At 39.9% G+C, this 25,770-nt stretch overlaps 1 protein-coding gene across 6 annotated transcripts in view; it reads right to left on the minus strand.

Moving 5' to 3' along the window:
* Positions 1 to 1,495, minus strand: part of CAMSAP2 (calmodulin regulated spectrin associated protein family member 2) — a 150,557-nt gene extending 149,062 nt beyond the window's left edge. For 4 of the 6 annotated variants that reach the window (XM_072648261.1, XM_072648260.1, XM_072648259.1 and 1 more), the window contains exon 1: positions 653 to 1,495. In XM_072648261.1, coding sequence (XP_072504362.1) covers positions 653 to 794 — 142 coding nt within the window. In that variant the 5' untranslated portion in view covers positions 795 to 1,495. The remainder of the gene's footprint in view (positions 1 to 652) is intronic. The other 2 variants (XM_072648262.1, XM_072648263.1) reach the window with 2 other exon arrangements.
* Between the last annotated feature and the right edge of the window lie 24,275 nt (positions 1,496 to 25,770).

Here is a 25,770-nt window from a genome sequence, read left to right on the forward strand (position 1 = left end):
TTTCTAAAGTATCAAATTTTAGATAATAGGCATTTCATTCCGCAAAATCATCAAAATAAGCTTCAGTGTATGGACCTTATAGAAAGGAACAGGAGAGGTGATCGCGACAATACAAAATAATAAAAGAAATATCTCTTGAAGGACTAACCTTACCTTGCCTGAATGGCTGCCACCTCACAAATGTCAATGTACTTGTGCGCCACCCACCCTCCTCTTATAATGGAAGAAGCTAGAATTCCTGGTGGTGTAATCAAAATTATGAGTGAGGGAGAAAATACTACTCAGTGCAAAAACACAGACAAAAAGCTGCTCAAGGAAGAAAAAAATGTCCATTAGAGGTTTTGCTTTTAAAAAATGAAAACACCACACGACCAGAGAGCTGGGACCCTCTTTTCTGCCTTTCTTTGTATCCTCAGCGCTTAGTCCAGTGCTTGGCACAAAGCTGGCTGACCGCTGTTTTCATTTCATTTTCCTTATCGCCATCTCCTCCTACAGTCTCTAGTCATATTGATTACTCAGCCTGTTATGAAAAGCAACCAGGCATGGGTGGCAAGGGGGGGGGGGCGGGGGCGGGGGGAGACAGACCCAAAAAACAAGGAGAAAGAACTAGACCAAATGGGAGGCAGCCATCCAGCCCCCAGGCACCACCTACCTGTCCCGAATGCTTTCGCCACCAACCAGGCCAGATTGCAGGCGATCTTGGCCCTGGAGAAATCATAATGGTCAAAGGGCTTGATGGCTGGGACAATGAAGGTCTTCCTCATCTCCCTCGGGTCTGCAGCAGCATCCCCCATCTTTCCCGACGACTCCTTGGGCTGTCCTGATTCTCACCTTCACATGATCGTCGACTCCCCGCCCCCGAGGGTCGGAGAGATGGAGAGAGAGGAAGACGGGGAAGAGGAGGGAGGGAGGCCACGCGCTCCGGAGCTTAATCAAACTGTCCGAGCTGGGGCGGAGAGCCGGGCAGCGGCCGCTCCCGACGGAGGCCCGAGAATCTCAGCTGTCCGAGTAGAAGGCCGGCCTCCTCCAGCGCAGCCGCCGCCACCGCCTCCCGGCATAGGAAGCGCGCGGAGCGGGCTGTTCCAGGGGCCGCCCTCGGAGGGGGGGGGCGCACGCGTGGGTCCGTGCGGGGCAAGGTCTGTCTGGGTGCTCCAGCCGCCTCCCTCTTTGTCTGCCCCCGGCTGCCCCGAGGACGGAGCCGGGCAGGGTGGAGGGCGGGGAGGCCCCGGAATCGGATGCCCCCGAAGGGGCGGGGAAAGGGGTGAAGGGGGAGCTTAAAAATCACATCGTGGAAAAGAAGCCGTCGTTGCCCTCCGAGCCGGGCCGGGCCCCGGGCGGCCCCGGGTTCGCGCGCGCGCCCGCGCGCTCCCTGAGGGGGCGGGGGGGCCCGGTGGGAACGGGGGCGATGGGAGAAGGAAGGAAGAGGAGGGGGAAGAGGAGGAGCAGGAGGAGGACGGAGGGCGGATGGATGTGCGGGGGGGGCCGGGGGTAGTCGCCCACCCGGCGCAGTTCGGCCTGGCCCAGCCCGGGAGGGACTCCCGGGGACGACTGCGGCGAGAGGCGAGCGTGGTGCCGGAGCCCCGGGCCCGGGCCCGGAGGTTCTCGGGGCAGGCGGCCGCCCCCGTCCTCCTCCCCGCCTCCCCGGCGGCCCCGGCCGCGGCCCCGGCGGCTCCCTGGGCTCGTGCTCGTCCTTCTCCCCAGCGGCGGGCGCGGGCTGGGGCGGGGAATGCCAAGCGCCCTGGCGGGCCCGGCCGGATCACTCGGGCCCTTGTTCTCTTCGACTGCTGGGCTTTCTGTCCCTTTTCTCCCCGGCTCCTCCCCGGGATGGGGCTCTCCCTCCTCCGCCGTCGCCGCCGACGCCGCTGCGGTTTTCCTGCTGCCGCACTAGGTGGAGGAGCGAGCAGATGCAGCGTGCGCATGCGCCTTCTCCTTCCCGGCCTCCTGGCTTCCCCCCTCTCCCTCCCTCCCTCCCTCCCTCGCTCCTGCCCACCCAACTTGGCCCCCTCCCCCTCCAGCCACCCCACACCCCCGCGCCCCGCCCTCGCTTCCCTCCCCTCCCATTGTGATCCCGGGCCAAACCTGCCCAAGCTAACTGAGCATGCCCAACCCTGCTTAGCCTCTAGTCTTGGGGGGCGGGTGCAGGGGGAAGGTTGGGGGTGGCAGTTGTTTTGTTCAGTTTGCCTAAGCTGCTTATACAAAGAGTTCCCCCGGGAGAACCCTCTCGCTCGGCTCCGAGTCTGCCAGTCCTGGGCGCTAGAAGAAAGGTGGAGGGGACGTGGGGCGGCATCTCACAGACCGGCCCCGGGCGTTTAGGGGGCTGCATGCCGAATGAAGTGGAAGCCACCGAACCCCTGCAGCGCATCTCAAGGATTTTCTTGTCCTGTATATAGCCGCAGCCTACTTCCCAGGTTATTTTCAAACAGGCGGGCGGGCGGGCAGGCAACATGCACTTCTTAGCAAGCCGTTACTATGTGCAGTGTAGGGTTACAAAGAAAGAACGAAACCCAGTCCCTGCCCTCAAGGAGCTCACACATTCTAATGGAAGGAACTGGGGGAGAGAGAAGGAGACAGAGAGAGGAGCTTAGACGGCTTGGACCACTTGGCCCAATTTACAGATCCATAAGATGAGGGGCTTTGAGCAGTGCTGTTAGGAAAGTCTTGCTTATCAGGCTTACCTTTGTTTACATAGAACAGTTGCTATTCTGAACTTCACCTTGAAGAAGCCTGCATATAGATTAAAGTGCCTACTTTCAAAATTTGGAAACTGAGTCTCAAAGAAACTGATCTATTACTAGGACCGTAGCCTTAGGTCTCAGCTTTCCTCTATACCACCCACCAGGGTGTCTCTTTTCTCTTAAAGCTCCTACACCCTCTCCACCTTCCAGAAGACTCAGAAGATAAGTAGTCTGAAGATAAACTGTTTAAGGGAAAGAGAGAAAAGCTGTTCCTCAGAAGTTTATCACACCACTCAGTGTAATCTCTTGAGTTTTCTTCTAGTGTCTCTAGTGCATATGTTATGCCATAACTATATTATGCCTCAGATTCTTGGCAACCAGAAGTCTGAAGCAGAAAGAATGGGAGAAACCGAGTCCTGAAAGGTTAAAGAACAATTTAAAACAAAACAAAACCTTAGCGACACCTGAAAGACCTGTATAAGCCAATTTGGAGGAAACCGGATTTAACATTTGGAGGAGGGGACAAAGAACAGAGAAAAAGGTTTTGAACACTCAGTTTGGGTACAGTGGTGATACATCCCATGGGTATAGTATTACCTCTGACCTCAATTAGTTTGAAGTGTGTTGTAGGGACACGAAAACTTGCCATAGTAGTGGGAAGTTTTTACTTACAAGTAGATTGTTAGACAACTTGGGGTCAGAGTGGGAAGATTAGTAACAAAGACACACCTTGAGTACAAAGTAGGATCTATTTTCAGCCAGACAGACATGTTAGTAGGCTATTCTTTGTTACAGAATCTTCAGAATACTTCTCAAAAATCGAAAATTTGTTAACATAATCTCAAAAAAAAAAAGTTCTTTATTATGGCCTATAAGAGATAGGTAGTTCTTGTTTTTTTCCACAGAAACCATGCCCAATATGTCTCTGATAACTACAGAATGATGCCCCCCACCTTTTTTCTAGTGTGTGTCTATCAGGAAATCACTATACTTAAATTCCAAGTGTACACCTCTCCCTTTCATGACTTCACCTCTTTTCCTTGGAAAAGCTAACTTTCCAGAGAAGGTACTTGCTAGTCAGCTTTCCCAGTTCTTTTCCTCACCCTTCATTTCTCTGTTTTCTAGGACTGATGAGGCATATTTATGTTGTTCAGTTATTTTTCAGTCTTTTCCAACTCTTCATGACCCCATTTGGAGTCATTCTTGGCAAAGATACTGGAGTGGTTTGCCATTTCCTTTTTCAGCTCATTTTACAGAAGAGGAAACTGAGGGAAATAGGATTAAGTGATTTGCTCAGGGTCACACAGCTGGTAAGTGTCTGAAGTCAGATTTGAACTCAGGAAGATGAGTTTTCCTTAATCTACTTTATCCACTTCATCCCCTAGCTGCTTGTAGGGCGGGCCCTTGAAGCCCATTCACATTTATATATTTTACATTTCCAAAAGAAAAGTGCTAACAGTCCCTTCTAGGGCAAAAAAACTAGGAGTCTAAAGCAGAGTGTGTCAGACATGCCTAATGTCAATTTTGAATCAAAGGAACTGGAAGAAGCAGAATTGATTTTATCTCATTTAGGGCATCAACTTGGCAGAAGAGTAGCTGGTTTATTTTTTTTCTTTTAAATTTGGAATCATGTTGAATAAAATAAGGACAAAAAAATATTTAGCTATCTAATTAAGTTATAGCCTTCTGCATTTCCACTAAAGTTTTCTTAATATTCATTTATGTTCCATGCAGTTACATTTATTTCTAAGTTACGTATGAGTTAAACATTTTTAAATTATATAATGTCTATTGGGGGAATGTGACTGAATCCAGATGGCAAAATTTCTTCTAAGCAATGCTTAGAATTGAAACCACTATGTATAAATCCATATACTTTAGCCAAAATTCTCTAATACTGAAAGTCGCAGGGAAAGTGTTGACCCAAATTGATCAATGGAGTCTTTTTGCTCCTGAGTGAAGCTATACCTATGAAATTACAGGTCCAGTCCAAATCCCTAACCCTATTGAGTAAACAGATATGGTATTAAAGATATTTTATTAGATAGCTACTAATTTCAAATTGATGGTTTCTCCCTTAGTACTAAGGGACAGCGTAAATAATATTCCATTTTTTTTTCTTTCTGAGTATGCTGGTGCCTTTCATCTAAAGAACTAAAAGCCTTTACAAGGATTACCTCATTAATCTTCACAACAGGTCTTAAGAGATCAGGCTAGTATTAGAATTTATGGCTGGAGAACCGCAAAGGCATCAAAATGACTTATCCAGAGTCAGACAGTGAGTCAGTTGTTGGATTGAAAATAAGATCCCAGGCCCTCCCATTCCCAGGTATGACAACAGCCCTTCCCAAAACTCCAAAAGTGTTTTCTTTCTTTCTTCTATGCCAAAGCAGCCTCTTCCTCTGCCATCAGTCTCACTGCCAAGTCAGTCTCTTAAATCTGGAAATGTGGAGTCAGGCAGAAGCTTTCATTCCAAACTCTTATGTCTGGTACCTTATTTTTAATAAGTATGAAATAATTTTTTTAAAAATCATAAAATGAAAGCCACAGAACCTGGGTACTGATCCTGATTCTGCCACTGTCTGATTTGGGGTTCATCACTTCACTTTTCGGTGGCCTCCACTTCCACACCTGCAAAATGAGGGAGTTAGATTGTTGAATTTTAAGGTTTTAACTGGCTCTAAGTCCTATGATGTTTCTTATTTCAATACAGTTGAAGATAAGATATGTACAATATTACCAGACCATAACCAAGAGAATCACTGTGGCTGTTTAGATAAGGGTTCATAAATAAGTTAAGTTTCCTCCTGTGGCATCTCCTGCCTATGCAGTCTTGAGTGTTCTGGCCAGGAACTCTAAAGGTCTTTCCCTCTCGGATTGATTTTTTTTATGAAGGCAAACTATGCCATCTTTTTCCTCAATTCTTACTCAGTCTTTAATTACTGAATGGGTGTTGCCTCAGACACCTGGGAAAGACCTTAGCTTTAACAGGCCAAGGTCCCCCACTGCATCTGGTAATATCACCAGTCATCTTGATCTATGTCTTGTCATTGGACTCTGATGACTCTGGAGGAAATAGTGAGGGTAATGACTTCGCACAGTCTGCCTCACTTAAATCTAATTCCCTTGCAAAGCAAGACACCACCCTCCTGAGATGTCATTGGTCCTCTTTGATAATGAAGAATGAACATTTCTCCAAGAGGATAAGATGTAGAGTGTATGTACATTAGCACTGATGAAGAGAGTTGCTTCATTCCTAATTCTGGATACCAATGAAACCCCGGGTTTGGGTAAAAAAAAGAATCCTACCACCTAAATCAACTCACCTGTATAGCACTCAAAGGTTTAAGCCAGGGCTGGGGAATCTGCTGCCTAGAGGGCACATGTGGCCTTCTAGGTCCTTGGGTAGAGCCTTTTGACTGAGTCCAAGTTCTACAGAACAAATTCTTTTATGAAGGGGATTTGTTCAATGAAGTTTGGATTCAGTCAAAGGACTGCATTTGAGGAACTAGAGGGCCCCACGTGGCCTCGAGGCTGCAGGTTCCCCACCCCTGGTTTAAGCCTTTAAATTAGGGCTTCCCAACCTTTTGTAGTCCACCGTGGCTTGCTATCAATCCCACATTTCTTCACCCTCTTCTCCTAATGTCTTTTCTCAAAGGAAAAAAAGGTCCTCTCTCCTGCTGAAGCTGACCTAAGTTTATGATCTCAACCTTGTGTTGTGCACACAGTAGATTCTTATTAAATGTTGGCTGAATTTGAATTTAAACCTATTCCCTTTCCTTCAGGATTTTATTTCATCAATTATCCTCCCCTTTCTCTTTCTCTTATATTGTCAACATTTTCTTCTCTATTGCTTTCTTTCTTTCTGAATACCCACTTGTTCGTGTCCACTAGCTTTCTCACATCTGCTACCCACAAATTACTGTGCCATCTTCCTTCTTCCATTTGCCACCAACCTTTTCAAAAAGAGTAGTTAACACATGCTTCTTATGTCTTATAATATGGTTACACTAGCATTCTATTAAAAGTTTTGGAAATTGCTGCTTTTTAAAATTAATTTTTCCAATTAACAAAAATATATTTACTCTCCCTCCAACCTTACCCAGCCCCCTCCATTAGAAAAGAAAAAGGAAAAAAAATACTTGTGACAAATATGCATAGTTAAGGAAAACAAATTCCCACATTATCCAGGTTTAAAAAAATATATGTTTCATGGTATATGAATCTAATTCAATTCTTTTGTGCCAATTACTTCCTAATTCATCTATATCCTAATCAATTAGACTAATTAGCCACAGATGTTACTTGAAGAGTTCCAACCTAGAACAAATTCTGTTCCAAAGCCAACATGACTCCTAATGGCATTCAGAGAAATGAAACTAAATATGTTATTTTTGTGTATGCTATCTGCTATGGAAACTATTGTTTCTATTTTATTATGTCATTCAAACAAACATGTGGGTAGTGGGCATCTGAGCTATATATGTCATATGGACTACACTTCCCTTCCTCTTTGTTCTTTATATGCATGTCACATCTCCCCAAAATACTAGCTAGTAGCTATGGTTAAGCCCTCTTCATTGTTCTTTTTATAGATTATGATTCATCAGTGAGACATAAAAAATTGTCAAGTTTCATCCCATTATTTCTACATTGACATGTAGATGGCTGAAAAAAATAGAATATACTCATTTCTGGTATTTGATCTTTTGAACCAAGAAGATTTTGAATTTATGATCCCAACGAATATGAACAATACATGATGGCTTGCATCTCCAGCTTTATTTTTTCTCATCTGCTCCCCATCTTCTTTCTAATCTAGATTGGAAAAATGTAATTTCCTGTTCTTAATTGAAGAGTTGTGGGAAAAATTAGAATGACAAAAGCACTGTTCAGAACTGTAGAAGCAGCAGCTTGATAAAGTGGAAAGAACGTTGAATTTGGAGTCAGAAAATCTTGCACTGAAACCAGATATACCATATGCTAGATGTGTGACCATGTGCAAATGAATTACCTGTCCTTTGATGCATAACTTTTTCTTATCTGTAAAATACAAAATAATAATATTTAAATTACCTATCACACAGTTGTGAGGAAAGGTTTGGTAAAGCACTTTATAAATATGGTTATTATTATTATTATTAAGATTTCAAAGGTTAAGATATTTGACCAATAAAAACTATCCTCTATCAAGTGTGGATAGTTCAGAAAATTGTTTTTTTGCTGTAGAACCTGTCACTTATGTCCTTAGTTAAATCCTGACACTAGAATTCAAGAGAGAGAAAAGAAACAGTAAGCCCTATGGAAACAAAAATGGGCTGTTTGTCTTTTTGAAAACATGAGGGTTTGTTTTTTTTTAATGACAGTTACACTAATGCTTTTGATTCAGTTCCACTTACTGCAATTCCCTTACTGCAAAAGATAAAATGAGCAATAAGTTTTATTTTTCACAAAATCTCAGTCTTTTTGGAAATTCTAGGAACTGGTTCAGTAAGTGAAAACTATCCATTCACCTCAAAAATTACTAGGTTATTATTCTCTGTTCGCTGAAAGCCTTCACTCACTGTTCACTATGCCCTGAATGCCTTCTCTCTCCTTCAGCATTTGTTGAATTTCTAGCCATATTTTAAAGCCCAGTGAAATGTTGCCTCATTCAGAAAGACCTTCATGATATTCCTCAATAGTAATGATCCCTCCTTCTCATTTGACACCTTTTTTGCACTTCTTTAAAGTACAAATTTGCATAATGTCATATATTATAGTTATCTGTGTTTATGTCTTATTTCATGGGTTGCCATCACCAAAGAATTTGTCACTAAGTGGTCAGACAATATTCATAAAGGCAGCAACATAAAAGAGGACATCAAATGATCAATGTTTTTCTGTGAAATAAAATTTTATTGATATCTTTTGTTTTAACATCACCTAAATTTTCCCTTGTAAATTTCTTCCTTTCTAGTCAGCCCAGAGAGCCATCCCATATAATAAAGAATTTTTAAAGAAGAGGGAAAAAATAAGTAAAAAATTAATGTATAAAAATTCTAACAACATAAACAATAATCTAAATTATTATGAATTTGAATGAAATGAAATGAAAAAAAATCTAAATTATATGAATCTCCCACCTCTGTGGAGGAGTTGGGGAAATGTGAGAGATCAATTCTTAAAACAGCCGAAAGAGAAAAGAAGACTGTTTGGAGAAAAAAAAAATTATCATTTCCAAAAGGCAATTAAATATATCAGTTACCTCTAGCTCTTCATTTCCCTATTTTCTCATTTCTACAAAATTTTTGTGAGAATATTCTATAACACATTTGTTGCGGAGGAACCAAGAAAGTGAAATAATGGGAAACAACACAGCACAACACCCATCCATAAACTCCTTTAAAGAGAACCAGAATATACAGAATTTAGAAATGTCGCAGTGAGTCCTTTGTCTAGCCTAGGTTAGTAGAGGGAGACAGAAAGGTTTGCTGCCTGGATTGGGAACGGGATAGGTAGCCAGCAGAGCACTCTAGCACCCAGTAGCACTCCAAGGCCCAGGGACAGGCCATGCACTAAGGTAAGAGAAAGTCCACAACCCATACCAGGGAACCTCCAGATTCACACAGGTGTACTGTGATAGGGACATGTACCAACTGTCAGCTTTGTCACCCACTTTGTCACCCACTACCTGGTTATGGATCACAAATTCAGGATAGATTGGAAGGGGTCCTATGTTCAAGGGTGCCATTCCTGAGTAGGGAGGGCTTGAGCTGTGTACTGAGAAAGGAGGAAGCAGTAGTCTCAAACTAGAAACAAAAAGAGTGTTCACCTCTTGTAGAGTAGCTAAATTATGGCACATAAATAAATGTAGTGGAATATTACTGTCCCACAAGAAATGACAAAATGGACAATTTCAGAGAAAACTGAGAAGACTTTTATGAACTGATGCAGAATACAATGAGCATAGCCAGAAAAACGTTTTATGTGATGACAACATAGTGAAGGAAAAAACTCTGAAAGGCTTTAAAACACTGATCAGTGCAATGATAAACTAATTTTTTAAATTTATTTATTTTTAGTTTTCAACATTCATTTCCATAAGATTTTGAGTTCTAAATTTTCTCTCCAACTCTCCCCTCCCCCACCCCAAACACCATTCATTCTGACTACCCCTTCCCCCAATCTACTCTCCTTTCTCTCCCATCCTTCCCTTCCCTTATCCCCATCTTCTCTCTTTCCTTGTAGGTCAAGATAGATTTCTATATCCCATTAAATGTATTTCTTATTTCCCAGTTGTATGCAAAAACAATTCTCAACATTCATTCCTTAAACTTTGAGTTCTAACTCCTCTCTCTTCCTCCCTCCCCACCCATCCCCACTGAGAAGGCAAACAATTCAATATAGGCTATACATGTGTAGTTTTACTAAAGACTTCCATAATAGTCATAGTGTGAAAGACTAACTATGTTCCCTCCATCCTATCCTGCCCCCTATTTATTCGATTCTCTCTTTAGACCTTGTTCTTCCCCTAAAGTGATTACTTCTTATTACTTTTTCCTTTTTATCATTCAAAGGAAAACTAATGGACAGCTTGCATGAGCCACTGGTATCCACACAATGCCAAGAGATATGTAGGAGGGGTCCAGAAGATTGAGTGGACCCACTGTAGAAGACTTATGGGTGTTTATGAACAAGAGCCACACTGGATATACTTAAATGGTTTACAAGTCCCCCTCAGGGAAAACCTATATAGATGAAATCACAGATTGATCAAAATATCAAGACTTGTTATTTCCTTATTAAACGGCTTACTTGATCTGCTTCATATGGGCAGATACTGCCTACCTAAACTTTGTATTTAGCAAAAGGTCTAGCATAGTATTCTCTCAAACACATTAGGTATCTAATGAATGTTTGATGAATGAAGGGATGAATTAATTTAATCCCTCTAAATCAAGGTGGCAATACAATGGTAAATCCGAGAAGATCCTAACTATTTTGTAATTTCATTATCAGAGCTGGAATGCTCCACCATCCCCAGTGTCTCCACTGTCTCTTTATGTCCACCTGGGATGGAAAAATAATGCTCTATGATTTTTTCCCCTTGGATTTCTCAATCTGGACTATATCTGGCGCATTTTCTAGATCTGTTTGAAAGAATTGGAGGGGGAGGAGAGCTCACTGCACTTCTCGTTACTCCAATATCTTTAAAAACAAAGATTTAGATAGTAATAGTACAAACATATTAATACTATAAATTTAAAATAAACAGGCAATTTGAGTTGGAGACAACTATATTAGAAAAAAATGCTAATGAGCCTGTGGATCAAATATTATATCCTCCTCAGGGCCAGTTAACTTCTTCAGAAAAGAACTCTGGATCCATAACTTTGGCCAGCTGCCTCACAAATGTTTGATATTTTTCATCCGTGGGAATATGGATGTCTTAGGGAAAACTCATTACCATTATTGTGTAAACAATTTTAGTGTTTTACAGCAGAGTAATATCTTCTTTGTATAGGAAAGACAATCTTGTGCACAGTTGGATTTTAGCGTTCATTGTTTCAAAGGATATTGACATGATACAAAAGGTTAACATGGGAATAGAAACTTAAAAAAAAGAAGAAAACAACATTGAAATTTCTTATGTACCAGGCATAGAGGAAATAGCCCTCTCCCCCCAATCCCTCAGGCATCAAAATGTTTTACAGACTGATAAAATGAAGTAGAAAATTCTACTTTATATAAGCACAAATTTGGGGTGAGGGGAGAGATTTCTAGAAATATTTTAGCAAACTAATTGGCATATTAACCAAAATAGCTAAGAAAAATTGCGAACTTTTTCCCACATTTCTTCTTGGTAGAGAGTTGGATTTTCTTGGTTAAAGATCTAATCCACATTTGTGGTGAGAATCTCCATTTCTGCAGCTGAAGTCATAATCAGGCAATGGTCATTTGCTTAATAAATCACTAAACAGCTCTGGGGTTCTAGGTTCACCATTACAAAAATCTATGTCTCTCCTGTTGGTCCGTGGAAATGAGTGTTGAATGGGTAGTAAAAAGATACTGGGGCAATCTATGTCAAATGGGCAAGTTCATTTTCTGCTGATACTCAGTTATTTTACTAGCCTTTTCACAGGCAAATGAACTACTCAAAGCTAAGCATCCTTTAGGAGGTACAGATAAGACTATTTAAAATTTCACGTCCTTTACAAGATGTAAAATGATCCACACCAATCTCAAAGGGATTCAGACTGAATGGGATGAACCCTTTCATCTCTCTGTTTCTCATTAACTTCTCAAAGCCTCAGTTTATACATATTTAGAATAAGGATAATAATGATTACCAAACTCATAGAATTGTTGTGAAAATCAATTTAGATCATATATAAATATATTTAAATGAATTGAGGTGTATGGGATGTTCAGGGAGGACTAGCACCTCTGATGTGAGGGCCTGCCAAGTCCTTTTCAGGGCTGCTCATCCACCTTTGGTGTCCACCTATCTCCAGACTCACACCTGTGACTCCAAGAAGTCATAGCATGTACAACAGCCACACCCTGGTGAAACTGTCTCAGTAGACAGGCTAAACCAGATTGAGGGTAACTGATGGGCCTCAAACCCATCAGTGAGTCAGGGGGATGTAGATCTACCCCAAGTATGCAAAGACTTCCCCCAGTGGAATGGGCAGATAAGAACAATTTATTCCACTGGCCATGAAGGTGGCTGAAGCAAGTATGTGGCCAAACACAAAAGACACCAAGGTCATGCACTGCATCCTGGGCCATTGCCAGTCATCCTGTCCTTTGTCTTGCTGCTGGACTCCAATGACTCTGGAAGAGATAGTGAGGCTGACAATTTTGTACAGCTCTGTCTTACTTAAATCCAATTCACAAACAGGTTAAGACATCATCCCATGATATTGTTATTTCTCTTTAGGCAACAACAAAATCTAAACCAAAATAAAGGTAAGCTATTATTATTAACAAAGCAAAATAAGTTTTGTTCAAGAAAATGTGCTGATTATGGGAGAAAGTTGATGAACATAAAGCTGTTTGTGTATCCTTCACAAAAAATTAAATTTATGTGTAGATTCTGGTCAAAATGACCCTAGACTTGGTCATTCTAGTATGGTGCAGTAGAAAGAATACTGTATTTAAAGTCAGAGAACTCGGGTTTGAATCCTAGGTGTATTACTTACTACTTGGGTGAACTTGGGCAAGATTACTCCCTAAGAGTATGAAGTGGGATTTGAATTCCATTCTTTCTGACTCCAAGTATATCACTGTATCCACTGCATCACCTGCCTGCCTCAACTAATTATTGACTACTACATGCTGGGTACTATGATAGGTAGTGGGGATACAAAGACCAAAATTTGGTAAATGACACTTTTGAAGTCCAGAAGTTTAAATGCACCTTGAAAAATGTGTCTCTTAGTTCAATGCCAACTAAGTGGTACACTGGTTAAAGCCCTGAATCTGGAGTCAGAAAAGGCTGAGTTCAAATCCAGCCTCAGACAAATTACTTAATTTCTGTCAGTCTCAGTTTCCTCATCTATAAAATGGGAATAATAATAGCACCTGCTTTTCAGAGTTGTTGTGAGGATCAAATAAGCTAATATTTGTAAAGCAGTTAGAACATTTTATATACATGCTAGTAGCTGTTATATTCTCAATAGCAGAGTGAAGAGTACGGATTTCTACCAGTTTACAATTGGTCTTGCCTAGCAATTTATGTGAAGATAACTTGTGTTATCTTATAACATTTCCAAGAAAAATACAAAATAATTTAGAAAAAAAATCTATATTCTGTGACTTCATTATCTGGATTAATAGTATCTCTTTAATCAACAGGAAGAAAGTTCCCGTATACTCCAAAATATTTATAGCAACACTTCCTATAGTACCTAAAAACTGGAAATGAAGTAGATATTCATCACTTCATCAAATGGATTAATGGAATGGAATGGAATATCATTGAGCTATAAGAAATCATGTGTGTGATGAATACAGAGAAGCATGGAAAGAGCTATATGAACTGATATAAAGTGAAGTAGCAGAGAGAAGACAACTATACATGGTAACCACAATAATGTAAAAGAATTATACACCAAAAAATCAAAACTAAATGTAACAAAACAATAAACATGGGAAGGTCTCAAATGAAGAAATAAACCCTATCTACCCCTTGTGGAGGGAGGGGGCGGGGCGTCCACAGGTTTTTGGACTTTTTCCATATATATTGATCAGTTGTGTTGACTTTTTTTCCTCTCTAAAAAATAGTGTTTTTCCTCTCTGGAAGGCAGAAGGAGAGGGCTACTTGGAATAACCATCGTGATGTAAGAAACAGAAGATATCAATTAAAAGCTTGTGTCCCTTTACACAACATCTATGTAATCTCCATTACTTCAAAGATTTAGAAATCCTTTGCTATGTTTACTGTCTTCACATGCCACAGGGACTCAGTAGATAGTCTTCAAGAATGTTTATGGCTGAAAAATTCATTACTCTGAAGCTAACTTGGTGATGAGCTTCTAGAAGCTTAGCTAAGATAGTCCCCCAACAACCTATACACTGTCCATCACCTGCTCTATATTCAAGGTCTACGCAGATTTCTAAATCTTGCCAGAGTTTATGTTTTAATGGCACAGACTCCAAGAATCAAGAGTTACTTCCACACCATGATGAGGCATCGGAAAGGGACTTAAGAGGAGTATGTTTTACAGTATATACAATGAAGATAAAACAAGGCTTTGGAACAAAGAAGATAACATATGGAAAGTTATGCTACATTATTATTATCATTATTATTATTATTATTATTATCACAGGATATAAAAGAAACTCTAAAAAGGGCCCCAACTGGAAACCTCAATTTAAATATAAAGATATCAAATACTCATTTTTGAGATTTTTCAAGGTATAAAAATATAAACCTATTCTCATATTAGGATGATGAGATATATGGTTATTAATATGATTATTCTACTGCTTCTATTTAGCCCATTTACCTGGCTTTCCCCCTTGAGCATGTCCCTTAAGCACCATCTTTCTTCTGATTTTAAATTTATTGAACAAATACTTCTAAAATAACTTCAACCCTTTGAGTTTTTTTTAAATAAAATAATAGTAGCTCATAATATTTTAGGCTTCCAAGTTTGCTAAACCCTTCCTCCATCTCCCATAACCTTGCCTGTAGGTAGAGTAAATATTAGTGTCTTCATTTTACATAGGAGAAAACTGACAGTCACAAAGATGAAGAAATTTACTCTTAGTTGCATAGACAGTAGATGTTAGAGCCAAAAGATGAATCCAAATCTTTCCTTATTCCAAGTCCAGCACTCTTTCCATTACACTGCCTTTCTCTATATAACCAATCCAACCCAACTCAACCCAACCCTTGTTTATTAAGCCGCTGGTATATGCAAAGCACTGTGCTAGGTCTTAAAGTACCAAAACCTTAAAAAAAAAACATGGCAGAAAGCAGTTCCTGAACTCAAGAAACTTTATGTTATAGAATAATTATAGATACTTACCTATTCATTTACTTTATATAAATATAGACTATGTTTATCATATTCACATTTAGACTATCTCTTGATTTCTTATTTTTGATTATAAAATAGGAATGATCATTATCTCAAGTAATTAACTTTTAAAATTATTTTTGACCATGTAGACAAGAAAGAGGAAAATAGAGTATAGGAATATTGTGCTAGAAGAATCCCAAATTCCTAAAAAAACTTTATTTTTAATGAAAGGCCTCTGTTTGAATTCTATCTCTTCTCTTTTAGGCAAGTCACTCCCGTTCCGTGGGTCTCAATTTCCTTATCTGCAAAATGAGAGGGCAGGAGGAGAGGGGGCTGGACTAGAAAATATATTTATAGTTTCTTCCAGTTTTAAATCCTATGATCCTGTGTTTACTTTTTCATGATTCAGTTTAGAATACAAATAAAACCCTTATAATATGTGCCCTGAAGATTTTAGTAGTTTATTAAATGTTTCCTCTCTTTGATTTTATTTTAAAATATTTTTAAAAAATATTCTGATGTGGTAGAAAAGATACAAACTTTAAGTAAACGTTCTCTTCCTTCATGGAAGCTTACATTTTCTTGTTCCAATGGTCACTAAAGGCATGTTTTGATTTGAAACACCACAAAATTTGCATTAACTTGAAAGCCCCAGTTACTTAAGGAACTAGATATGAACAAAGGAATTAAATTAATGCTAAAAAAAAAAAAAGTCATGTTTTTTCTTTAATCACTCAGCGGATGGAATCATTCCAAAGCTCACTAGAGCATTAAAGATAATAAGATCAGAGATGTAGAGAGGTAGAAAGAACCATATATATATATATATATATGTGTATATATATATGTCAAAAGGAGTCAGCTCCTCTCATTTTACAGGTCACATCAGCTTGCCCAACACCCAGATGTAACACTGAATACAATGTAACATTGAAACAAGATTTCATTCAGCAAGATGTAGCGAAAAGAGTTCTGGGCTGGGCTAAGAAGCCCTTGGTTTGATCCTAGGTCTGACACTTAGTTGCTGTGGAACAAGTTGCTTCAAATCTCAGGGCCTAGTTCTTTGTCTATAATTCAATCCCTCAGGGATCTGTGATTCATTCATGCCAGGCACTCCCTTTGTCATAAATCCTTTGCGACTTACTAAGTGATCTTTTAAGAGTTGCTAAGGCCAAAAAGTCCATCCCTTTGAGGTCTATCTGGTAAGAAAGACAGCTTGGTTATATCGGTCTTTAAGCCGCACTCAGTCTTCACTTGAAACATTTTCAACTTTAGTAAGCATTGACAACAAGCTAAGCTCTGTAGGCACGACCTTGGAGACTCACTCCAGAGCTGCCTCCATTCCCCAGAAAGACCTTGGAAGAGGTTCGCCTATAAGACTGGGCAAATAATATTTGCATCGCCTTACCTCATGAGATTTTATGTGGAAAGAGCTGTATAAATGAGTGCTATTATTAGAACATGAATCATCATTACACTATTACACAGAATCAGAGTTTTGTAGTGGAAGGAATTCTGGCTTTGGGGTCAGGAGAGACCTGGCTTAGAATACTGTCTCTGTCACTTAATAGCTGTGGGATTTAATAGTCAAGTCACTTAACCTCCCTTAGGTACCTAGGTGGCAAAGTGGATAGAGCTCTGGGCCTGGAGTCAGGAAGATCTGAGTTCAAATCTGGTCTCAGATACTTACTAGTTATGTGATCCTGGGCAAATAAACTCTGTTTGCCTCAGTTTCCTCATCTGTAAAATGTGAATAATAATATCACTTACCTCTCAGGATTGTTGTGAGGATCAAATGAGAAAATATTTGTAATGCCCTTAGAACAATGCCTGGCACATGGTAAACTCCATGACAGCTATCCCATAGATAGAGTTCCCATACTGAGGGAGTTCTCACAATTGATGAAATCACAGATGGTTGACATATTGAGGTAAACAGAATCATAAGATCATTGACCTAGAGCCTAAGAAGCCATGACTAATCAGTCAGAGATGGGATCTGAACCTAGGTCTCTGGTTTCATTGCACTCCAAATAAGGAGGCAGACAAGATGGCAGAATGAGTTCTATAAAATATGCCTATATAGGAAGGCAACCTATTAGAGGAAGCACTGGAATGACAGGAGAAATCTGAGCAATTATAATAGCAATTATCCAGGGCTGTACGGTTATAGTTATAAAAACCCTGGGAATGTAGGTATTATTATTACCTCCATTGATACCAATGAGAAAATTGAGGCAGACAGAGGTGACTTGACAGGATCACATAGCTAAGTTACAATCTGACGCTGGATTTGAACTCATCTTCCTCACTTCATGTCCAAGTGATCCATCTATTGTGACAACTAGCTGCCACCTAACATTTATTAACTGTGTAACAATGGTCACTTGCCCTCAAATGAGGATGCTGGGAGGCTCAAAATGAGATACGTATAAAGTGCCATGTAAATTTGTATGTAATCTGAGAATGTTAGCTAATCTAAAAAGCCAGTGTTTTCTAGAAATGCCAGCTAGTATTATTTTAGGATATGTGATGACAGCACCCCCACCCCACACCGAGTGTCAGCACTTATAAAGGGGTTTCATTGTCTTAACACTAAAACCCCTCAGAACTCACAAGAAGAACAAGGGGATCTGGAAAGCAAGACATGATAAATAAAATAAGCACTCACTTGAGGAAGGCTAATTAATGAGGTGCTTTCAACAAAACTACAGTTGATGAAAATACTTGGAAAAAACCCCACCAGGATTCAAGGCACTGTGTTGTCTACTGTACTGCCTCAGGCTTTTCCAACTAGCCTGGAGAAAACAGTCCAGAACACAATGGATAGAGTAATCTTGCCCTGGCACCCAGAAGAGCCAAATGACCTCAGCGACTTTTTCCATCTTTGATTTCTGTGAAGCTTCAGTAGCTACTCAAAGCTTCTGCAAATTAAAACAAGTCCTTGGTACATTTTTGTTGAAAAACAAAGAAAAACCATTAAATATATGATTCATTGGAACAATTCTGAACTAGATTTTTTTTGTTGTTTTTTGTTTTTTGGGTTTTTTTGCTACAAGGTGCTGTGTGGCTGACTGAATAGCATTTGTTATTAGTGAAAATCCTTAAAATAACAAATTATCAGCCAAAACCACCAGTCTGCTTTCCAGTAGAATAGTTTAGCCCTTTCTGGATTCCAAAGCATTTAAATTGAGTTGTGGAACAACTACTTGCCAAGAAGAGTATGATTATTGTTTAATTGGAGTTTTTTCAAATCACTGTTTCCAAGCAGCATCTTCTTTCTCTGAAAACATTAAGAACTCATCTTTCTGATTTCTTTAGTAAAGAAATATCAAATTTGAAGAGGACTTTAGAATTTCATTCACATCTTTAATCTTGATTTGTGTGTGTTTTAAAGAAACTGAACTTTAATAAGAGTGAAAAATAAAATAAAAATTGAAACTTCAAGTTAAAGAGTGAGGGAAATAGGCCTGAAATAAGGTTTGGGGTTTTTTTTGTGACATTCTTACATATATATATGTATATATTTCATATCTTGCTGAAGTATTCCTTTAACAGTAAGCTATAGAAAAAGCTTTGCAGCCAACCTGTAAAACTCAGCAAAAGGAGGCTTAAGTGGCAAGTGTTTGACAGAAGTGTCCTCACTGCAGGACAAACTGCCACAACAAAGAAGCATTATAAGTCCAAAAAGTCACTAAATGTTTGAGCTATGTCACCATTTAAACATAAGGTGGTTAGTGTTGCTGCTGAGGTTTATAAGGAAAATACGAAGGCATGGCAAGAACCACATGAATATGTACCCGCATGATCCAGACAGTTGGGTGTTTCTATATATTTCTATATCTTGTCATTGTCGTTGTTCAATCATGTTTGACTCTCTGTGACTCTATCTGGGGTTTTCTTGCAAAGATACTGGAATGGTTTGCTATTTCCTTCTCCAGCTCATTTTACAGATGAGGAAACTGAGGCAAATGGGGTTGAGTGACTTGCCCAGGGTCACAGAGCTAGGAAGTGTCTGAGTTCAGATTTGAACACTGGAAGATGAGCCTTCTTGACCCAGGTCTGGCACTTTATTCACTGCACCACCGAGCTGCCCTTAAGATTTCTATATCTTAATCACTTTGGCAAATAGACTTCATTAGACTGAGACAATAATTAGCTTTTCACAATTGAACAAAACCAAGTAGCTCAACAAAGAGAGTTGTAGAGGAAAAGGTATCCCCAGACTCCAAGTCAAGAAGACTTGGGTTTAGTCACACTTCTGCCTCATATGCTGGCTTTGTGACCCTGGGCAAGTCCTTTAACTCCTGAGAACCCCTGGTAATCCACTGCCTATATAACCTGCAAAACAATGTGCAATACTTTCTCTGATCCATCTGCCTGAGTGATCTTGGGAAATTGCTTAAACCCTCCCGACCTCAGCTTCCACATTTATAAAATGAAGGGATTGGACTAAATGATCCCTGAGATTCCTTCCCGCTCTATACCTAGGATCCTATTAATTCATAATGATAATATTAATAACTAATAATTAACAATCAACTAATACATAATGATTAATAGTGATTATTAATTAATAGTAATTATTAGCTATTGTCAATTGCAAGAAATAGCTGTCAATAGTATTAAGCATTAATTTAGTGTTGAAGTTTTACATATTATTATTTTAAATTATAACAGGGATGATAGCTAGCATTGGTAACACTAAAGTTTACAAAGCACTTTACACACATACGGTTTGATCCTCACAAAAGATGCTGTGAGGTAGGTACTATTATTATTCCTATTTTACAAATGAGGAAATAGATAAACAAATAAATAAAATCACAGAGCTATATCAATAAAAGACTGTTTACCGAAACCAATTTATTGAGACAGAGACTGAGAGAACAATAGAGAGACAAAGAGAAAGACAGAGACAGACAGACACAGACAGAGACTGAGACAGAAACAGAGATGGAGACAGAGAGCAATAGACAGAGAGAGACAGACAGAGAAAAAGACAGAGACAGACAGAGAGACAGAGAGAAAGCTGGAGATTCTCTTAAAGCATTTAGGGAAATTACTGATGGAATAAAGTCACCTTCAGCTATTAGAAACAGGCTTGTATCTCTCCAATGGTCTGCCATGAGACATAGAAAGGAAGATCACAGACTGAGCCAAATAAGAATGAGAAAGGAAAGCAAGTAAATGGAAAGCAAAGGACATGTATTTGAAATATTTAGTTGATCCTACCTGCTGCTTCTTGGCTGTCTGTCATACTTTTTGTTTTTAGCGTGTTAAAGCCAACTGGGAAGAATGACTCCTCAATATCTTTTCACTGCTAGAATGTGGGGAATTTTTAAAAACTCCAAAAAATGTGCTAAACACTAAACAAGAAACATGTTGAGACTTGGAGTGTTTAGCTAAATGGAAATAAAAGTGACTGTCAAGATAATAAGCGCTGATATTTTCATAACATGGTAGGGTTTGCAAAGTGATTTTCCATATTCCACATCCTATTTGAGTTCCACAAATCTGTGATAGGTTCCACAAAGATTATTATTCCCATTTGACAGATAAGGAAATTGAGAGGCAAATCCTAGAGGCAAAGTGACTTGCCTATGATCACATGACAACTAAAAGTCAGAGGCAGGATTCAAAGCAAGGGGCTTCCCAACTCCAAGTCCAAGGCTCTGGCTCAAGCCCAAGGCCACACGTGGCCCTCTAGGTGCTCAAATGCATCCCTAAATCAAAGGGCTCATCCCTACACTAGGTTTAATTAGAGTTTTGTCCAGGGCTCCAGGATTTAAAAGGATGCAAACAGCACTTTCAAGGTCTTCAGCAGATTAAGGAATAACTAAACTTAGGACCTAGCTAGCAAAAATACTTGGCCCAAATAGGAAGTTGCCAGGTGGCTCCTTCCCCACCCTCAGAGGTGAGGTCCATCCCAGTGCACTTGCTTCCCCTAACATCTCTGTTCCTCCAAGTTCTCCCCAAGTAAGGCCTCATGGTCTATGGTTCATTCTCCTCCACCCCCATCCCCCCCATGCCCCCACCAATAATTTTGCCTTGAGAGGTTTATATTAGGACTATTTCCCTTCCACTTGTCCCAGGCCTGGTTTTTTTTTTCTTCTTTCTTCATGCCTCAGGGCAAAAATTGCTACTTTCAGCCTCAGACTTAGTCCTTAGTTCTCAAGCATTTTCATTAACCAACTCCCTGATTGACATAATTTCTCCACAAAAAAGAAAACAGGAAAGCCCCCTAGTAAGCTGCAAAGCCTTTGAAGCCAAGAGAAAGGGAACAGAAGGGAAAAGCCCAGGAGGCAGAGCAGAAGGCCACTTACTTTGTTTGTGTAACCTTGCCAGGCCACACTACAAAAACACCTATTTGGAGCCTGGCAACCTTTTCTTGACACTTTGAACTTCCCTTTAACAATTTCCAGAAATTCTAGCGATATTAGGCTCTGTGGGATGAGGAAGAGTTGCTCATTACAGAAATGGATGGATTTTAGAACCTAGCAGGGGTAGGGAACCTGAGGCCTTGAGGTCACATGTGGCCTTTTGACTGAGTCCAAGTTTTACGGAACAAATCCTTTTATTAAGGGGATTTGTTCTGTGAAGTTTGAATTCAATCAAAGGGTTGCACTTGAGGACCTAGAGAGTCACATATGATCTTGAGGTCAAAGGTTCTCCACCCTTGCTACACCTCTGCTGCTATCTAGCCATATGCCCTCTCTTTCAATGTTTCCTATGTGCAAGGGATCCTTGCCAGGTAATGGGGATACAATAATGGCTAGCATTTATGTGTGCTTTAAAGGCTAGCAAAGTGCCTTGCATGTTACGTCATTTGATCCTCACAACAATCCCCATTTTACAGATAAAGAAACTGAGGCTTGTAAGAGGTTAAATGACTTACTCAGGGTCATACAGTTGTCTTCAATAGGATTTTAACTTAGTACTTCCTGTTTCCAAGTGCAGTGCTATATTCATTTTACTATCTAGCTGAGAGAGCAACTCCCCTAATCTATCAGGGTTACCCCCTAGGACCCCGGGAGATTCAGTAGAGCTTACATAATAGTGTCAGAGTCTTCTCATCTCATTGTCTTTCATCCAGTGATCCTGGTTCTGCTCTCCTGGCCACACAGAACATATCTAATCCCTCAACATATGACAGCTCTTCAAGTTTTTCAAGCCTGCTCTCGGGTCTCCTCTGAGTCTGATTCTCTTCAAACTAAATATGCCCAGTTTCAATTAAGTACAGAATTTTTATACATAATACATAATAACATGAAGAATATTTTCTTCTTCTTTCACTGAGAAAGTGTGGTTGGAAAGCTGGCCTCAGCATCCCAAATACCAGAGTCCAAGTGCTACCTTCCACACATACTGCCTATGTGATCCTTATCACTTAACCTCTGAGTTGTCACTAAATCAGAGATATAAATAACTGCCTAAAACTCAAGTTGTGGAGTATGTGCCAACCTTGCACAGAGAGGAATTTGCTCATCCAGGAATTCTCTATAGCAATGAAATCTCAGATACAGTCCCCCCACATAGAGTGTCCCAAAGGTCTTAGTGCAGATTTGCACTAAAACCTTTGGGACACTCTGTGCTTTTCTTGTGATCTTGGATAGATGATCTAACCTCTTCAGTTTCCTCATCAATAAAACAAAAGGATTAGATAATCTCTAAGGTTTTTTATGGTTCTCTAATTCCATGCTATATCAAAAATAATCGTCTAATATGTCTTTACAAAATAGGTGGCACAGTCCCCAGAGAATTGCACTTAGAGACAGAAAGACAAGTTCAAATCCTGCCTCAAACACTTACCAGCTGTGTGAACCTAGGTAAATCACTTAGCCTTGGCCTCAATTTTCCTCATTTGTAAGAGGAAGATAATAACAGCACTATCTCCCATGATTGTTGTGAAAATCAAATCAGAACATATGTAAGCCTTAATTTGCAAACCTTAAATAAATCAATAAATGCTTGTTGTTATTACATGGGATAATGCTTGGCATTTAAAACTGCCATCAAAATGTTTACTTTAGATAATATAAATACCTAAATATATATAAACAAAAATGTTTACTTTAGATTATTTCTCTTTTTTGCTACGTTGAGCACTCATTCCTTTTTTATAAACTAAATTATTTTTCAATTAACAGCATTTGTTTTCCTTCTCTCTCACTTTTTTCCCCTTCAAAGGAGAGGAAGAAAAAGGACGGAAGGAAAAAAGAAGGAAGGAAAGAAGAAGGAAGAAAGGAATGAGAACTCATTTTAATAAATAGTTAAGCTAAAAAATTCCCAGATTAGCCATATCCAAAAATGTATATCTCATTCTGCATATTCAGTATATCACCTGTCTATAAGGAGCTGGGTAATATTTTTCATCATCAGCCCTCTGGGGTCATTCATTTTTGCTTCTTATGTTTTCTTTCCTGATTCCTAGCTCTTTTTCTTCTTAAATAGCATTCTTTTCCCTTTCTCCCAAATTTTTTTTTGTAATTTTTCATTTCATGTTTTTTTTATTTGAACTTAAATACCAAATAAACTGAGGATTTCCACATTTTAGAACACAAGGAAGTTATACACAAAATCGTGAATCTTTACCAGGTATTTTTATTTTAAAATATGTGGTAAATTCAACATTGAACTTTGAAAGCTGACTTACTCATCTGTGATTCCTTCTGTTCTCTTCTGTTTGTTCTTAGGAAAGGGAACCCCAAACACTCCGCTATTTCCTATCTTCCCCTATCCCAAGAAAAGAAGAAATCTAAAATCCTTGTTAGAAATATGCACAAATGGGCAAAATTATTACAAATTGGCCACGTCCAAAAAGTTTGTCTCATTTTTTTCTCCTAAATTCTTCAGACTTCTTTGCCTTGGCCATAGCTGATCCCAAATTTTCACTCTCTTTTCTCTGTTTTCAGACTTTTCTTATTTGCTTATTATTCCTTAGCTGACGTAGTAAATTTCAAGATATATTTAATTAGTTCTTCATGGTACTTATTCACTTACTATGACTATAAAATATACACTACTTAAATGAATATTATATCCTAAGACCTCAAATATCGATACCCATGCCTGAAATGTCACAAAAGTGTTTTCATCTTCTTCCAGAACGTTATACCTATATTTTTGTCTTTGCAGAAATAGCACTACTAATGTACAGCATTACAGAAGCTAAAAGAGGAAGGAGCTGCAAGATACAGGGAATGGTCAAATGCCTCAGTGAGGTAAAAGACAGATCATCTCATTTGGGAATTAGAAAATCACCAGGAACCTTTGCTTGCCCAGTTCTAATTTTTAATAGATTTCCATTTGTCCAATTGTTCCTTTTAAGGAGTTATTTTCTCCAGTTAGGTTTTGTATCTCTTTATCCATTTGCCCAATTTTCCTTTTAAATTCTTCCATGAATTCTTTTTTTCATATTTTTAAAATCATTGGCCAGTTTTTCTTCCATCTCTCTGATTTGGCTTTTAAAATCCTTCTTGAGCTCTTCCAAGAATGCTCTTTGGGCTTAAGTCCAGTTAATATTTCCTTCTGAGGTTTCAGATGGGAGTACAGTCTCAATGCTGACCTCTTCTATATTCTGTCTGTATTCTGTATTGTGTTGTTGTTTTGTCCCCGTAGTAAGATTCTATGTTGTTTTCTTTTCTGGTTTGCTTCTTGCTCATGATGATTGCCTTTTTTCTTGGTTTTTAAAATGGACCTCTACTTCTGGGGCACAGGGAACTCTGTCCCACGATTCCTGTGCTGAGAACTTGAGGCTTTGTGTGTTGTGGCCGCTGGTTCTTTCAATTAGAAGCTAGAATGCTGCAGTTTACCTGGCACTGAGCTGGTTGGTGTGCCATGGCAGAGGCCAGGTGAAGTCTTTCTGAGTTTCCCCAGAGTCATCCTGGAGTTCGCTGCATGAGGTGTGGGGGTGGGGTGGTCTGGCCACAGAAGGTCTCCTCTCCTTGGCTAGAGCACAGGCAGGCTCAGAGGTTTGTGCACCCCATCTACCCCGATTCCCCTGGCTGTGCTAAGGCACACTTGGGGTCCTGGTGTTGGCGCTTATGGACTTCACCCCCCTGGGGCTCAGGATCTCCTCCTGGTTCACTGAGGTGGGGTTGTCTGGGACAGCTTCAGTCCTGTACTGGTCCACTTCAGCCACAGGACAAGGGTCTCTCCTTAATGATTTTCCTAGCCTTGTGGGCTAAGATACTGTTTACCCCTTTGGCTGATCCCACTATTCCAGGATTTTTCCTGGGGAAATATTCTCTGGGTTTTTCAAGGTCAACAAGGGGAGGAGAATAACATTTACAGATCGTTCCACCATCTTGTCTCCCAGAAGTTCAAGACATTTAATCTGCAGGCTGATAGTCTAAACGCCTGCTGCTGTTGCCTGGGGTCCTGTGCTTGTCTCTCATTCAGTTCCACTGGACTCCAGTCCTAGGCTGATACATTTGAGAAATCGCACTGCTGCCCCTGCTTCAATCCACCCAGGCACTCAGCTATGGCCTGGTCTGCACTGGTACAGACTGTGTGCTCTGTGCTCCTCCAGCCCCATGCAACAGATTCTTCCTGTCAACCTTCTGGGCTGTCCT

Source organism: Notamacropus eugenii, chromosome 2, assembly GCF_028372415.1.
Source record: "Notamacropus eugenii isolate mMacEug1 chromosome 2, mMacEug1.pri_v2, whole genome shotgun sequence".
NCBI classification, from domain to species: domain Eukaryota; kingdom Metazoa; phylum Chordata; class Mammalia; order Diprotodontia; family Macropodidae; genus Notamacropus; species Notamacropus eugenii.